The sequence below is a fragment of the Anolis carolinensis genome, chromosome 4 (assembly GCF_035594765.1).
Source record: "Anolis carolinensis isolate JA03-04 chromosome 4, rAnoCar3.1.pri, whole genome shotgun sequence".
NCBI classification, from domain to species: domain Eukaryota; kingdom Metazoa; phylum Chordata; class Lepidosauria; order Squamata; family Dactyloidae; genus Anolis; species Anolis carolinensis.
The window spans coordinates 241,048,009-241,066,367 of record NC_085844.1 but is presented as its reverse complement, the minus strand read 5'-3'; the positions used below and the strand labels follow the sequence as shown (position 1 = coordinate 241,066,367).

Below are 18,359 nucleotides of genomic sequence, written 5' to 3'. Positions count from 1 at the left end.
CACCACAAATGGAATATGGATGTTTGCTGCCTGTAAAGTAAAATTATGTTAATTCTTTGTATGTCATTTGTGGGTTTTGGTTGTCCAAACTCTGAATTCCCTCACTTCCTTCTCAAATGGGCAGCCTCTTAAATTAGGGTCTAATAATGCTACTTCCTTGTATGCTGCCTGTGAGTTTTTGTCATCCAAATTTGATGAATTCCCCTGCCTTCCTTTCTCAGATGGGTAAAGTCTATAAAAGATAGCTGTGAAGCTGAATTTACTTCTCAGACCTTAGATTAATACCAACACTTTCCCAGGTATTTTTGCAGCCCACATTTTACAGAAAGTGTGGAAGATTGCCACTTCCTTGACATAGGCAAGAAAAATGAAATATTTATATACATCACACTGTTTAAAGTAGCAGCTTAAGATGACAGCAGCAAGATTCAGCCCAGAAGGTGAGGAAAAATAAATCCAAAATTCGTCACTAGCCAGATTCCAAAACATATTTAGTTAAGTTCACTGCTTTGGAAGAAAGTCTCTTCCATCACAATTGCTCTTAAAAGAGTTCCAAGCAATAGTATAATTTTGTTGTTGTTTTTAAAATACCGGTAAGTGAGTATGCCTTCAAGTCAGCTATGGATTTACAGTGGCACAATAAATTTCATAGGATTTTTGACAGGAAGTGAATAGTTAGAGGTGGTTTGCCATTGCCTTTCCCTGAAATGTAGCCTACGATGTCTCCCATTTCTTGATGGTCTTTCATCCATGCATAAGTATTAATATAGTGGGCCCCTTTGGTCTCTGCTAGGGTTTGATTCGAGAACCAAAATCTGTGGCTGCTCAAATCTCATTGTATACAATGCCAGAGAAAAACAGTATCCTTTATATATAAAGGCAAGATCGAGATTTGCATTTTTGGATTTTGAAAGAAATTATCATTAACCATGCTGGGTGGGGATGTCTAGGAATCAAGTCCAAAATACCTGGGCCAGAAATACCCCATTCCCATTATGAAGTTGAGCTTTTCAAATCTCACTTGAGAAGGGACTAGAGGCAAATAATAGGATATATACTTTTGATGCAGAACAATTCCCATAATCTCTCTTTTGATCAAGTAGTGCATTTCATGGAAAACATTGCTTCAAGCCTTTGGAGAACAGATTGGGATGAGCAGGAGACAGATAGTCTGCTGTGGTTGTATAAGACCGCTTTCTGGCTGCCTCCAGATGGTCTTTGCCAAATCATCTCTCAGGTTCCTCACCTGCAATAAGCAAATTGCACAGAGTGGTGGATATTTTTATCAACAATCTTTGCACATTTTCTCTAGATGATGGTGCTCAAAGGAGAGGCAGGGAAAGCCAAGAAGCATCTGTCGGGCATGTTCAGGTCCCTCGCGTGAGCCTTGGCAGATTTTTGGATTCCTGCCACGATGTCCAGTCTTAAATCACAGCCTTGTGATCGTAGGGTTGAGAGCAGGGTGGGAATCTGCCGGTAATCTGTAATAAGGGAGCACTGGGATAAAAATAACTCCTGTTTAATTGGGTGGTGACATTGGAAGAGTGACTCAGCTGTGAAGGAAGCGTTGAGAAGGGGAGTTTCATGCAACTGAAGTGGGACATGTTTACCAGATCAAAAGCAAGTTGAGGGGCGGAGAGTTGATCAGTTTGAACTAGTTATATATTTGGGAAAATATCAAAGGATTTTCAAACAGAATTTGTGACTGTGTTTCAATGAAAGCTAAGTACAGGCATACCTTCGTTATCAAAACCTTTGACAAAGAAGCTCCATTTTACAAAATCTTTTTTGCACCTGCCCAACTCCTATTTCCTCCCTGTCCTATGTCTTGCTAGACGTGTGTAGTAGCATATACATTGGAAGGATGATAAAGAAGGCCTTAATGTTGGCAGGTTGCATTCTGCAGTAAACAACGCAATAAAACCTGAGCTGGGGAAGAATGGCTGGTCTTGCTGTAGCCACTCTCATGCCTTCCTACAACAGGTGAAGTAAGCAGCAGCTGCCACTAGAACCCTGACTGAACATGCATGAAAGGCAAAACAGAGAGAAAGGGGGGAAATAAATTAGCCTCCCTCACCAGCTACCTCCAGCCCATTAAAAAAGAATAGCTCTACAAGCTTGATCACTAATATTGAAATGATAAAAAGAGTTGATGCCGAGAAAGAGAATAAAGCCATCTCTGGATGCCTGTCGTAGGAAGCTTTCTAGACGGTTTCTAGCAAGTTCAGAGTTTTTGCTTTGTTTGTTGTTAAATTAGGGTATATAAAGATTCCCTGAAACAGGTAGAATTACTTTTCTTTTTTTCCCCTTTTTCTATTGAGGTGGGAACCTACCCTTATTCTTCACATTTTATTTCTGTTGCTGCTACTTCTGTTGAAGAAGTAATGACTAGGAATACATTGACTTCATGTGTGTGTATTTTTCTCATTTGGGGTTGGTTTTAACAGCTGTCGGCAGAGTGTTTATCAAGGTGTTCTATTAACTCAATTTCTGGTATGTTGCTTAGTGCTTGTTGATTGCTGAGATTGAGTTATAGAATGTAAAATATTTACCATATTCTCAAGGAAAAATGCATAGTCTGCACCATTCCACATGGATTGTCTATGTCTTAGCTGTTCAGTATATATAGCAGGCCTTTAGTATGGCTGGCATTTGGTTCAAGGATACCAACAACTATGGGTGTTCAAGTCCTGTTATATACAATGATGTAGTAACATGGTGCCCCTTATACTAAATGGTCATCCTGCAGATTCCATGGATTTGAACCCAGGTCTCCAGAGTCATAGTCCAACACTGAAACCATGATGCCAGCTCTCTTTGTCACCTCTGGCAGAGGGGGAAAGCAAATAGAGTGGTTGGCAGTAAAGATGCCTACAAGATAAGGTCAGTCCTTCAGGGGAAATGTCCATTTTAGGAAAGGAGGACAGATGATATGAACAGGATTGTGTCCTCGGGAAAGAACTGGTAGTTCCAGCTGCATGACCTTCTCTAACCTTCTGTGCTGCTTTATCCTTATGGTTGCCTCCTCCCTCTAAAGATATAGCCACAAGGTTCCCATGACCCATCTAGGATTAGGCTCTGGCATTTTCAGTTGCCTAGATAAAACTTTTGGAAATAGTTACATTTTAATAGCCCTTTCCCACCCCTCTCTTCTGGTCTGCTGACCATTTTTTTTTATCTTTGGAATTAAACCAGATAAAGGCACTCTGTGGCTGCATTTATCATCTCTCTCCTCACTTTAGAAACAAAAAGCACATGATGTCCTTCAAGTTCCCTGATTTGTGGTGGTAACAATGAGTGAAACTGGACAAAGATCAGAGTATATTCTTTTCCTTATTTTATAGCAGTGGTTCCCAACCTTTTTTGACCAGGGACCACTCTCCAGCATTAGCACCAAAAGGATAACGAACCAGTTTTTGGCCAACTTTATATCCAGTTGGGTTATTTGGGGTGCTGATTCAGAAAATTGAACTGGATAGACCACATCAGCTCTAGTTTCTGATACAGAACTTATGCCATCCAGTAGTCGCCATCTGCTCACCCACAGAAAACCATATTTAATCATATACAGTAGAGTCTCACTTATCCAACACTCGCTTATCCAACATTCTGGATTATCCAACGCTTTTTTGTAGTCAATGTTTTCAATACATCGTGATATTTTGGTGCCAAGTTCGTAAATACAGTAATTTCTACATAGCATTACTGTGTATTGAAGTACTTTTTCTGTCAAATTTGTGGTCTAACATGATGTTTTGGTGCTTAATTAGTAAAAGCATAACTGAATTTGATGTTTAATAGGCTTTTCCTTAATCCCTCCTTATTATCCAACATATTTGCTTATCCAACGTTCTGCCGGCCCGTTTATGTTGGATAAGTGAGACTCTACTGTAGTTTCAAACATGCTCTGCCAGGACATTATGCTCAATTAGATGTACTTCTGTAAATCTAGAGCTGATGTGGTCTATCCAATGCAATTTTCTGAAACACCACCCCAAATAGCCCCAGGAACAGGCCTAAAAACAAAGACACCAAGGCACCTCTGCTTTCAGGCACCACATGGAATGGCTCCGCTCAAGGGGAGGGAGGAGGAGGAGGAGAAGCAGCCTTGTTGTCACACCTTTCATGGGTCGTCAGCCTCTCCCCATCCGACATCCCTATTGCCTTGACATTATAAGAGGGTTTCGCAAAATCAGTCACTCTCGTTGCAACAGAGAGTTTTAGTTCTTGAGAACCACCAGTGGTTCATGGACCACAGGTTGGGAACCATTGATTCATAGGTTGTGCTTCCTCAACCTGGTGCCTCCAGTTGTGTTGGAAACCTTCTCCTTTCTGCAACTACTGCCTACACTGTTCATCTCTCTCTTTGTTTCTTTTTCCTTCCCTTTCTCACAATTCCTGGCTAAACCTCTTCTCCTTCCCTTATCTGTATTTCTTTCACCCCCACATTTCCAACCTTTTGCTTCCTTGACTAGTTCCCCCACTCATTTATCTCTTACTTCCCAATTCTCCAAAACTGACCAGCTGGGTGGCTGAGACAGTGGCTCCTCTGCCTTCTGATGTTCAGTGTATGCAGACTTTATTTCATGCACAAAATTACTTGAAAATAATGTGTATAAAATATTCAGGCAATGTGTATGAGATCATAGATGTGGGCGAAACGTCAGGAGAGAATACTTCTGGAACATGGCCACACAGCCCGAAAGACATACAACAACCCTGTATGAGATCTGTCTGAAACGTATATAAATTTCAAGTTCAGACTTTTGGATCCCAATTCGAAGATGTCTCGTTATGTACGAAATGTGCAAATTCTGGTACCGTATTTCACTGCATAATCATAGATTTCATACTGATATTTCTTGCTCAAGATATGGGGTGCGACCATTGCATGAATCTTTCTTGTAAAAATTTCAGTATTACTGTACTTAAAAAATTCAATATAGTAACAAAAACAATCCTTAATTCAGTTCTTTCAGTGGGACCACCACACTTTTTAAATCACTTCTTTCCATGGGAAGCCCAGATTTTATTAAAAACCACTTCTTGCCATGGACAGACAATATTACTCATGAAACAATTATGTGACGATAGGCTAAGAAACCAAATTTTGAACTGAAAAAAAAATTATGTGGTGGTAACTATTATGCAATGAAGTGTATGGTATTCCAAAATCCAAAACACTTTTGGGTAAGGGATACTCAGCCCTGTGCTGTATTATATTTCACCCTGCAAAATAAAAGGTCGCAGCCCTTTTGCAAACATGTGTATCTTGGCAACTATGGTAATCTTGGAAGTTTGCATTGTCTCTGTGAGCTTTGATTCTTTAGCCATATACCTTTATTGCTGGGATTCTTACGGCATTCTTGTCTCCTTTTCTCTGCTTTTGTTTCCGTTCATAAATGCCAAACTAATGTTCAGTATTTACCTTTCTTCCTAGTCCTGAGGTCATGTGAAAACATTTGGCACTGCCCTTTGATTACAGGACTTAGGGAACCGACTAGCTTTTGCTGGCATTCATTTGCTCCTAAAGGCTTATTCCTCATGCAGCCTGACATTTATATTGAATGTACAATATGCCATTAAATTTGACGAGCAAAGGCTTCATTTACAGATACGGCTTTCCGCGTCTTGAAATAAAATCCCTGTTTCTTTTAATGCTTCGCTTGCCAGAACTGCAGAGCCATAACGGTGATATATTGGCACTATCCACTGGTATTTAATTAATATATGCCTCTCCCTGTCTGTCTCTTCTTCCTTCGCCCGCCCCTTCCCTGTGGTATGTGCTTGTACAGACTAGACAAGCCACATTATTGCTCTAACAACATGACCAGATTTTTCTTGACTTCTCATAATTTTGCAATAACACATGTGCAACCTTGCTCCATTTTTTTAAAATGGCAAGGATTGTTATTAAAATATAACTTTGTTCTTCTTGATGCTAAGGGATATCTTTGTTCTAGGCACGGCATCTTCTAAATATTGATTATTTCATAATATCAGCTGCTCTTCCTATCTTCATTGGGAGTGACTGCATCAGCCAGTGTGGCATTATATTCAGTTTCAAAGATGTGCAGACGGAGCTTTTAAAAATCCAAGCATTATAAACGTCTCCCCAGAGAGAGATTTTTGTTTGGAAAAAGAATACTTGTATAGGAAAAGAAGGGTGTCTGATTAAGTTAGTTTGGGGCATTTTGGTGCTTTTAGCTCACTTTATTAACTGGGGGAAGTGAAATACATCTATTAGTGTGAAATGCAGCTCAGGAAAGCTAAGCCATAATAGTCTTTTTAGCTTTAAAGGATTATATTCTAATATAAAAACAGTCACCACGGCTCTTACTACGCCAGATATAAAGACCCTTGGCTACTTCTTTCTTTTATTAATATTTGCCCGATTCAGTAGAACCAGCATTACTGGCTTCTTCTGTCCAGGGTGCATCTACACTTTAGAATTAATGCAGTTTGACATCACTTTAACTGCCATAGCACAGTGCTATTAAATCCTGAAATTTGTAGTTTGGTGACTCACCGGGACTTTGGCAGGGAAGACTCAACACATTGTAAAACTGCAATATCCATGGTTATAGCATTGGACTATTGTAGATCATGATGTCAAACTACATTAATTCTACAGTGTAAATGGAGCCTCGATTCCGAATTATTTATTTATTTATTTATTTATTTATTTTATCACATTTATATCCCACCCTTCTCACCCGAAGGGACTCAGGGCAGCTTACAACAGTGGCAACCATTAGATGCCCATACAAATCAATATGAAACAGCACATAAAACAGTTAAAACTATTAAAATATATTGTAAATTAAAATATACGTTTCAAACATAAAATCAGATCCGTTCATCCTCATGCTTTGTCCATAATTGGGTCCGTGTCATCTTCGCCATTTATTGATTAAAAGCCTGGGCACACAGCCATGTTTTTAGGGCTTTTCTGAAGCCCAACAGGGTTGGGATTTGACGCATCTCTCTTGGGAGGGTGTTCCACAGCCGGGGAGCCACCACCGAGAAGGCCCTGTCCCTCGTTCCCACCAGCCGCGCCTCCAAGGCAGGTGGGACCGAGAGCAGGGCCTCTCCAGATGATCTCAGAGATCTTGCTGGCTCATAGGAGGAGATACGTTTGGACAAGTAGATTGGACCAGAACCATTTAGGGCTTTATAGGTCAAAACCAGCACTTTGATTCCCAACTTCAGGCTCATCCTTTCATATAAGGCTTCTTTGCCCTTTTGAGCCCAAGTCCCCCTCTTCCACTTCTCTTGTACCCCAGTTGTTTGTCTCCCATTCTGGCTGTTACCAGACGCTTGATTATTTCCCTGGCTATGTTTCCAGAGATGCCTGCCAGTGTGTCTCAGATTAACTTTACTCAACAGTCTTATCAATGGATAGCCTATGAGAAGTGTCCCCTATTTCATAAGTGTTGACAGATACATTCCTGCACAAAGTTGGGCACCTGGAACTTGGCATGGCTTTAGAACGGGACTGGGCTACCTTTCTTCTCTGAGAGAGCTGCATTCCCTTGGACGGTGTGAGAAGGGCGGAATATAAATACCGTAAATAAATAAATTGTAAAACTACAGCTCCCGGGATCCCATAACAATGAACCAGTGCTGTTAAAGTGGTATCAGCTTGCATTCATTCCACAACATAAACACCCCCAAGGAAGCTGGGGCAGGATAAACAGGAGAGGCCCCTGCGGGGAAGGGTGATCTATTTCTATGGTTTTCTTTGCCATTGCTTGGAAACTTTGGTGTTTTTAAAAGGGGGATTCTAATAATACAGAAACGATAGTGTGCACCTCTTTTGGCTAAATTACAAAGAGTGCACTTTTTGCTGAACCTGTTCTGACTTACAAACAAATTCAATGTAAGACCCAATTTTTTTAATGGGACTACCTGTACTGTTTTTAAGCCAGGTATCACCCATCCTGTATCTGTGTATTTCATTTTTTCCTATTAAATATTGTGCCTTACATTTTTCCTGTTGAAATTCATTTTGTTAGCCCTGTTGGGTCATTTTGAATACTACTACTGCCCTCTCAGGTATTAGCCAAGCCCTCTCCATTTGATATAATCTGCAAATTTAATAAGCATGCTCTATGTTCTATCATCCAAATCATTTACGAAGATGCTGAATAGCGTTGGGCACAGGACAGAACTCTTGCAGAAGGTCTGATGATTAGCTGAGAGCTTTGGAAATCAGGCTGAGGGACACAAGAAATTAGATTAGGATTGCCAGGTTACCTACCTGCAAATAGTAGCTCTTCTAAATAAATTAAGCTTTTGTTGAAGGGGTTGTTTTTTAATATGTCAAGCAAAATATGTTTCAATTTACATTTTATGCTTTGCATACTTTTTTTTGGGGGGGGGGGTTACAGACGATATGTGAAACTAATTTTAGCCAGCTGTATACATTTGAAAGTTTGTGTGGGTGTGAGTACAGTTGCATCCGTTCTCTGTAGCCAAAGCAAACTAGAAAACATCCCCTCTGGAAGTCAATCAGTATCTTTCCTGCTGTCAGCTGGGAAGCACATTGATTGGCGGCTGTGAAATTCTGGTCCCTTAATGATCTCACGGCTGCTGCATTGCAAAACGGATCACCTTCCTGCAGGCAGTTAGTGGCCTCCAGCAACCATGACAAAACTCTGTACTTTCCACCCTTTGGTTTGCTGTTGACCGTTGGTTGCCTCTGGGGCTATGTTGTATTGCATGCAGAAACATGCATGAGGTGAGATCCAAATATGCTGAGATTCTAGAATTTCATATATGATTATTTGAATGGCTTGTAAATGAAGTTGCCACATCAAGAGTCTTCCAAGGCATGAGATTTCAGGAAATTGTAGGAACAGGTGCTTGTTATGCTACAAGGGGCATCTGTCATTAAGTGTGAACCATAGCTAGTCAAAGTATGTTTAAATAAAAATAGCCAATTTTAAAAAATGAGACACACACACACCTTTCAAGTTAGTGACCCAGGGTTCCTCCTCTGGAGAAGATAGTCCAGACAATGAGACCCAAATCATAAGACTTGGCACCCCTATTTGCAAATGTGGGAACCCTGTCCAATGATGAAACAGGACTGAGAAGGAATATCCATTTCCTCAAGGAACCTTAAAATCCTGGTTCGTCATGAAGAGTAAATTCTGCAAATCCATGGCAGCAATTTGCAAATCTGTGCTACTCATACAGTTCTAATAAAGCAACATTTCTTGGTGCAGAAGATTCACCAGAGGCTGGATTTACACTGGCATATAAAATCTGGATTATCTGCTTAGAACTGGATTATATGGCAATGTAGACTCATATAATCCAATTTAAAGCAAATAATCAGGATTATATGGCAGTATAGATCCAGCCTAAGTGAAGCATTTCAGTGGTCTTTGTATACCTTCTCAGTCCTAGGAAATTATTATATTCCTGAAAACAGGATTTCCATTGTGTTAATAATGAACGAAAAGAAAGTCTTAATACAGGCTGAACATCAAATTTATAATATCTGAAATAATCTGATATTGTCCATACGGGTGGCTGCGATAGTAACACCTTTGCTTTCTGATGGTTCGATGTTCACAAACTTTGTTTCATGTACAAATTATTGCCTTCATATGTGTATAAGGTGCAAATGAAACATAAATTGGTGTTATGTTTAGACTTGGGTCCCATTATGTATAGGCAAGTCATCCAAGATAGTAACAAATTCAAAATATGGGAAACTTCTAGTCCTAAGCACTTTGGATAAGGGATAGTCAACATGTATGTGAACTGGGTTGGGACCTGCATCCTGTTTGCGTTTCTTGTAGGAACAGCTTTGTGGGGGGTCATCACTGTGTATCTTTTCTCCCATTGCTAGCCTTTGAGCACATGCTCGTTTCTGTTCTTGCCATTTGCATGTAGACCATAAATGACGGAAGACATGGGGATAGGTATGATGAGGTTCATATTGTGATTGCGGCTGGCACCTCCCTGGTCTGTTTGAGTATCTATTTTCTGGTTAGTATGCGAATGGAAAATCAAAAAGAAGAAACCAAAGGGAATGGCTGAGATGATCTAAGTACGTATTCAGGGTAGAAAGCTATCAACAACCAGGTGCTAGTCAGATATTTCGCTTAGCAACTAGTGTTGCAAGAGGTCCAAGGAAATTATGGTAAAAAAATAACTGTATGGACTTGCAAAACTTGTAAAAACATTTGAAGCATGGGGAAAACAAGAAACATTGGTGCACACCCAAAGCTTGGAAACAGTACTTTGCTGGATTCCCCCACCATCAGAAAGTTTGTGGGACATTTAGTTCAAAAAATAACTCTTTGCATATCTATTTGCATTGGAACAAATGTCCACTGTTGCTGAACTAGTCTTCTTTCCTTTCCTTGGCCAGCATTTGGCCTTCCTTTTCTCTCTTTCAGCAGTTCTAGTGACCCAGTGCAATTTTACATCCTCTTTGGTTTGCTTTATAAATCCATTGGATTGGGTATTGCAGAGAAATGGGCAGAAATAAGCTGACTTGATCTCATGAACTGTAAACCCAAAGCTAATCTGATGCTACTGATCCTCTGTGGCCTATTCTTGGGATAATTCCTTTAGTCAATAAAATGGGAATTATGGTTGCTGCCCAGGAAACTGGAATAATGACAGATGATACTGGGTGTCAGGCTAGATACATACATAAAATAGCTGATTTAAGTAACATCCCCCGGCCCTCAGTGCCGAACAAAACCAAACACTTTAAAGGCAGGGGGGAATATGAAGGAATTTTAAAAGTGTTCCTTTGTGGTTTCACATTTACGCCATAGGTCCAAGAATGTATCTTCCATTTATATGGTGGGGGATATTATATTCGGATATAGCACAGTATGGGACTCTTTTTGCTTCTAGGATGTCAATGAGAGAGGTTCTATTGTTTGATAGGAGCTTTCTTTGTGGGCACTTTGGGAAAAATAAGCTTTAAGAAAAAGTATGGCTCATTGGGTTATATCAGTCATGGGCAAACTTTGGCCCTCCAGGTGTTTTGGACTTCAGCTCCCACAATTCCAAAGTCCAAAACACCTGGAGGGCTGAAGTTTGCCCAAGCCTAGGATGTAGTCTGAGGTTTTGATCATTTTTTCTCCAATGTTGTTTGCATTGTAAGTAAGTCTGCGCCTCTTAAGGAGAAGGCAGCCAGCCATTCAGTGGTAAAGCACATCCTTTCCATGTCACAGATTCCATGTTCATTGCCAATCATTCTCAACGAGAGGCTGTCAAATGATAGTTGATGGAAACCTAGTAGTCTTGAGAGGTCTATACTGGTGGTATGTGACTGGGAAGATCGTCATCTGACCTGAACTCCATCAATTTTTTCTTCAAATAGTAATAAAGTAGATCTTGGCCAGGGGTCCATTCAAACTACAGAATGATAGCTGTATTGATCTGTAATTCAAAGAGTTCCTGGCCATTCCACTTCAACTGCCATAGCTCCTGCTCTGATGAGCCATACTACATGTCCCAGAATCCCATGACATAACCAGAGCAATTAAAGTGGAATAATAGAGCTATAATCACATAGTATGAATGGGACCCAGAATAGCAAGGCCTTAAAGAATTCAAGGGGGGATGAAATACTAAATTGCAGAAAAAACAGATTTGATTAAAAATAATCAATTTAGAATTTGTGAGGCTAGGTAAAGTGATGTGTTGAAAAAGCTTTCGATCAGAGGAGGAGTATTGAGACTTTATATACAGACATTTAATCAGTATTGAACCACTTTGCTTGTAATCCATGCTTGGAGTGTCGTAATAAAAACTTACTTGCTCTCTGCTTGGATTTTCCAGGAACAGAATATTATTTGTTTAACACAGAGTACACATTCCTATACATCACTGTCTTTCCTTATTTGTCTGCACAGGCTTCTTGTTTGTCAAGAACATTCTCATAATAAATCTAAGTCAAGCATAATGGCTTTTTACCACCCTTGAAATTAACAGGAGAAGAAACTGGTTTGTGTTCTGGGACACCCAGAAGCTATTCTAAGGTCCTCAGTGGGAAGATAAGTAGCGGCAGATAGATGTCCATGGAAAGTGTTTTCATTGTCATCATTATCGTTATTATTGTGTTGTCAAAGGCTTTTATGGCCAGAATCACTGGGTTGCTGTGAGTTTTCTGGACTGTAGGGCCATGTTCCAGAAGCATGCTTTTGGAACATGGCCCTACAGCCCAGAAAACTCACAGCAACCCAATATTATTATTATTACTCGTTTTTCCTTGAATTAGGTAGCTAGAGGAACATGTGAAATGTGTGTTAGGGTACTTTCTCAGTTCCTATAAGGTAACTACACAGCACTCAGACGAATCATTTATACTCTAAAGCAGGGGTGAGCAAAGTGACCAATTTATGCTCAGGAGATTTTTCAAAAAGAAAACAAGCTGTGACCTGGAAATGGCTTTTGCACTTTCCCTATTGTTAAAAAAGGGATCCAAAATGTCCAGAAGGTTACTCAAACATGTTGAAAATGTTCCTTGTATCTCATTAGAGAACCTCTGGGGAAAATAATTAATTGGGGAGGGGCAGACAAAAAGTAATGGATCCTTATTATAGGTCTTGAACCTATCTCAGAATGACATAAACACTCATTTATAAGTCAATCTCATGTATAAATCGAGCACAGGTTTTGAAATCAAAATTATGGATGACCCATGGATAGGTTCTCCAGGGATAAAATGGCTCTTGTCTTTCACATTCTATTCAGAAGAGAAGGTGGTTTCCTTTTTGGATAAGAGTTAAGATACAGTATTCACATTGACCCGTTGATAAATCGATTCAAATTTTGGGGAGTTGATTTTTTTTACTAAAGTTTCTTGACTTTGACATGAGTATCTAGGGTACTTTACAATGAGCAGAACTTCTCCACGTAGAGACAGATTGGTTTCAACTGTCTTCTCTGGCCAGAGAAGGTTAGAGGAAGCTTTTGGGGGAAACAAACCTTAAGTGTACGCAGATGCTGTTGTATTGGCAGCTTGCTCATCTCGGAGGCCATGAACTAATACTGTTCGCTCTTCGTGGTGTTGTGCATTTTTGCAGAAGGCGTTTTATCTCCCAGCGCTGCTCTCTAGAGTTTTTAGAAGACATAGTGGAATGTGCCAGTGTCCGAAGGTACTTGTTCAGCTGCGGCATTAACCTTCTCTCGTTGCATGCTTGGCAAGTCCTTTCTCTCCCCTGCTCCCTCTTTCAAGCCGAATACCTAAGGCCCTGCATGCCTGCTCATTCCGATTTTAACATCTGCATCCTTTTTTATTCTTCCTTTATTTCCTACCCACTCACCCAGAACGCTTACCTCCATCTTTCTCCCTCTGCAGAACCAAGCACTTGTCCGGATCTCCAAGACACAAAGGCCTGAAGAAGATGCACTTCATTAAGAACATGAGGCAGTACGACACCAGGAACAGCAGGTAAGCTTTCCGTTTGTTATTGCCACCCTGAGTCCCTATATTGGAAGAAAGGTGGGATAAAAATCAAATACAGTAGAGTCTCACTTATCCAAGCTAAATGGGCCGGCAGAAGCTTGGATAAGCAAATATCTTGGATGATAAGGAGGGATTAAGGAAAAACCTATTAAACATCAAATTAGGTTATGATTTTACAAATTAAGCACCAAAACATCATGTTATACAACAAATTTGACAGAAAAAGTAGTTCAATGAGCAGTAATGTTATGTTGTAATTACTGTATTTACGAATTTAGCACCAAAATATCACAATATATTGAAAACATTGACTACAAAAATGGCTTGGATAATCCAGAGGCTTGGATAAGCGAGGCTTGGATAAGTGAGACTCTACTGTAAGTATACCTATATACATAAAATAACCATTTTCAGAAGGGCTGCTGTATTAGCTTTCTGCCACAATGGAATCCTTTGGTGCCTTGAAGACTAAGACATTTATTATAGCATGAGCTTTCACAATCTGTGCTGCATTATAAACATTGGCTGTTCATCAAATTGCTGCTGAGAACACAAATATGCTAATATCCTTCATTATCATATCATCATCTGTTCATGGCCAATGTCAATGACATTTTCAGTACTTTTAGTATCTCATCACCATCACTGCAGCCTGTGTCCTTCACTGCCCATTTCGCTGTTCTGCCCCAACCATGTATATACATCATATCTACTTGAAATATTGACGATGGTTCATGCACCCCGTGAATTGGCTTTAACCCATGAGAAGTCATGGGATAATAAACTTGTTAGTCTTAGGTGGCCATAGGATTCTGTTGCTGTGATGACCTATGGGCCTTGTAGTCCTGCTCATGACATTGTGATGCCTGATGAAGAAGAAAACTTGGGTTTTTTACCTTCCCAGTCAGAACTGGATTCTTCCCAGACAGATTCTTCCCAGCCAGATCTGGGAACCTTGCACCTGCAAGAGGGTTATGTTCCAGAAGTATGTCAAACAAACACTGAGGCTACATCTCCTGTGTTTTCTCGCCATGAATTTTGTAAACAACAGAGAGGTTTGGAAGCGGCCTCGCGCAGGAGTGCTAGAATAATTGCTAAGAATTTAGCCAATTAAGCCTGCTTTCCATGAGAATCTTTAAGGAGTCAAACATCTGGTCTCAGAGATTAGCTTTCGTTTCTGGTTCCCAGAGAACTGCTCTCGCCGGGAAAGTTAGACTCTATATAGGTGTTTCACCCGCGGAGTAACTTTGCGGAGTCAATTCGTCAGCCTCCGGAGCGAGTTGTGTCTGAACAGCGCGCTCCGCTTCAAGCCTCGTTCCTGCTCAAGCCTTGTCCTTGTTTCCAGCCTTCGCTCCTGTTTCCCAGCCTTTGTTTACCTACGGACCTTGCCTTGTTTCCCAGGACTAAACCTTGCCTTGTTTCACGGATTTTACCAAGTTATTCCACGGACCTTGTTCTTGTTCCTCGTTACCTTGTTCCACGATTCAAGCCTTGTTTCAAGTATCAAGTTATTTCCTAGCCTTGCTCAAGTTCATGGACTAAAGGACCTTGTCATCTCCCCTCACTTTGCCTGGCAAAGTGAGTGTTTCGGTTATTGGATTACAACTTTGGACCTTAATATTTCATATTGGACATTGTTTCTTTGGATTAATTTTGGCCTTTCCTGAAAGGTCTGCTTCTGGACTAACTTTTACATTTGCTTTTATTAACTTTATATATTTCCTTAATAAAGATATTAGATAGAATTTGGCCTCTGCGTATGGTTATTGGTGCTCTGTAGCCTGGGTCGTGACAGTTGCTTTGATTAAAGAACTCCCTTCTGCCCCTCCAGTTCATTATGGAAATTGGCTTTTCAGGAGCAAGGGTCAGAATGTTCAGAAATGGACGTTTATTGAGTGTAAATATTTCTGATTATATATTTCATATATATATATTACGTGTCTTTTACTAAGTGCTCTTCACTATTACTTGAGTACCACTTTCTTTCAAACTGTTCTTACTGCTTTATTGGTTCTGTGATCAAACTATTGCATTTATTCAAATCTAATACTCACCTTTTTTTGGCTAAACTACCTTCTCAAAATTAGGATGTGCATTAGATTCGTGTAATATGGTAATCTTAGTGCTGAGCCAAAGCAAAAGGTGAAGATACTTCAGGAGCACCTGGGGCTCCTATTTAAGGGACATCATCTCTAATTCGATTGCCACAGCTCAATGCTATGCAATTCTGGGATTTGTAGTTTGGGGAGGCATCAACATTATTTGGCAGCCTCCATGATCCCAAATTACAGCCCCTATGGCCCCATAGCATTGAACCGGAGCAGTTAAAATGGATTTATTCCACAGCATAGGTGCACTCCAAGTTTTTCTTTTCAATTTCTGAAAGCTTTGGTGTTCCAACACTTTTGTTTTTAAAGAAGGAAATATAAGCATGCAGCCACTGTAATGCATATCTTTTCTGACCAAATTACAAAGAGTGCCATTTTTGTCACTGCTCATTACATTTACTAGCAAATACATTTTTGATTTCAAGGTTTTGAAAATTGAGGTACTCATTAGATTAGATGGTGCATTAGACTTGAATAAATACGGGTAATCTGGGATCCTAAAGGTAACTATTTTGATCCCAGAAGGGCAGTTGGTTCTCGCAGAAGCAGAGGCAGCAGGAGGACATTTTGCTCCCTGGCTTCAGGTAGGATTTGGCTAAGATTTGGCTAAGATTTTAAACTGAGTGTGGGCTTGGCTCCTGTGGTCAAAGTCTAACTGTTGTGTGACTGTTGGGTTGAAAGAGAGCCAAGTACTTAAGTTGATTGACAGCAGGCATTGTCCCCTGTTAATTGAGTTTCTGGGAAAGCTTTATTTGCCAGTGTGAGTTTCTGCCAGAGCCTGATCCCAGAAGGGCAGTTGGTTCTCGCAGAAGCAGAGGCAGCAGGAGGACATTTTGCTCCCTGGCTTCAGGTAGGATTTGGCTAAGATTTTAAACTGAGTGTGGGCTTGGCTCCTGTGGTCAAAGTCTAACTGTTGTGTGACTGTTGGGTTGAAAGAGAGCCAAGTACTTAAGTTGATTGACAGCAGGCATTGTCCCCTGTTAATTGAGTTTCTGGGAAAGCTTTATTTGCCAGTGTGAGTTTCTGCCAGAGCCTGATCCCAGAAGGGCAGTTGGTTCTCGCAGAAGCAGAGGCAGCAGGAGGACATTTTGCTCCCTGGCTTCAGGTAGGATTTGGCTAAGATTTGGCTAAGATTTTAAACTGAGTGTGGGCTTGGCTCCTGTGGTCAAAGTCTAACTGTTGTGTGACTGTTGGGTTGAAAGAGAGCCAAGTACTTAAGTTGATTGACAGCAGGCATTGTCCCCTGTTAATTGAGTTTCTGGGAAAGCTTTATTTGCCAGAAAAAGGCACCTTTACTAACTATCCTTTGCAGTACATACAGGAAACAAAGCAACATAAACAAATACACAAAGAGGTGGTTTGTTGCAGTTTGCACATAAAGTGCGTGCATATTACTTAACTGTACAAAGATCCCACTTGGCCACCACGCTCACCAAGAGATGCAATAAAAGCAAAACATTCCCATCACATGCACCAGCTGTGGCATGTTCCGCTTTTTCACACAAAAACTAGACAACTACATCTGCTCCAAATGCAAACAGATGACTCTGATGGAGCAGAGGATCCAACAGCTCGAGCACCGTTTTAAGACCCTTAAGGACATTCAGGCACTCGAGCTCTTCTTGGACACTGCACAACACGCTGCTGTAGATCAGCAGCCTGCATCACACCAACACCACCAAGACCATGATCAGGAACCTTATGGGGAGATCAACTCAAAGGTAGACAACCCTCAGGCTTGGAAGGAGATCACCCATAGAAGGAGACGCAGGACCAGGCAGCCTCCGCAGAACTCCTCTGCTCAGCTGCATTTACACAACAGATTTGAAATTCTTACATCATTAACATACAATCAGGAAACACATCTTGTGGAGGACCACAGTTTCTTAGATACCACTCAGTGGACCACCCTGGATCAATGCGCAGGGGATAGCCCTGACGGGGACAGTGCATCACCACAGTCACACTTATGTAATCATGCAAATGCTCCATCCTGAATCATAGACCAGGAGCAACAGGAACATCCTTGGGAGAGTAATGGGCTCTCGGATGTATCTCAATGGATTGTCATTGATGAATGCACTGGGGATGTTGAGGAGGAGGACAACACTTTACACCTACATGATTCACTCCAACAGGAACACTCTTCAGGGGACATACACACTGTCTTGCACAAAAGGGACCCTGTCAATCCTCAAAGGAAACAGGTCTTGGTAGTAGGTGACTCCCTCCTTAGAGGAACGGAAGCCATCATTTCCAGACCGGATGGGATGGCTCGAGAAACATGCTGCCTCCCGGGGGCAAAAATACACCATATCACTCAGAGGCTCAGCAGGCTCCTAAAGCCCCATCACCCTCCCCACCTTATGTTGATACATGTAGGTACCAATGACACCGCTAGGCATACTTTTCAAAAGATCACAAATGATTTTCGAGCTCTGGGAACAAAGCTAAAACTGTATAATGTACATGTGATCTTTTCATCCCTCCTCCCTGTTGTAGGACACGGCTCTACAAGGGCCGGAAAAATAGTACAGGTCAATAACTGGCTCAGAAAATGGTGTCAAGAGGAGCATTTTGGCTTCCTTGACCATGGTCTACTCTTCCAAGAGGATGGACTACTGGCAAGCGATGGGGTGCATCTCACACAAGTAGGAAAACATCTTTTTGCACACAGACTCACAAACCTCATCAGGCGCACTTTAAACTAGATCCACTGGGGGAGGGGAACAACAGCCTGGCGAACAATATATTACCCACGACCACAGGGAACCGCCGAAAGGCTAAACGGAGGGCTGCAC

At 41.0% G+C, this 18,359-nt stretch overlaps 1 protein-coding gene across 2 annotated transcripts in view; it reads left to right on the top strand.

Moving 5' to 3' along the window:
* cables2 (Cdk5 and Abl enzyme substrate 2) overlaps window positions 1–18,359 on the top strand; it is a 55,760-nt gene that overhangs the window by 16,031 nt on the left and 21,370 nt on the right. The window contains exons 2-3 of one of the 2 annotated variants that reach the window (XM_008110164.3): window positions 13,068–13,139; window positions 13,343–13,435. In XM_008110164.3, the coding sequence (XP_008108371.2) occupies window positions 13,068–13,139; window positions 13,343–13,435 (165 nt within the window). The remainder of the gene's footprint in view (window positions 1–13,067; window positions 13,140–13,342; window positions 13,436–18,359) is intronic. The other variant, XM_016993463.2, reaches the window with a different exon arrangement.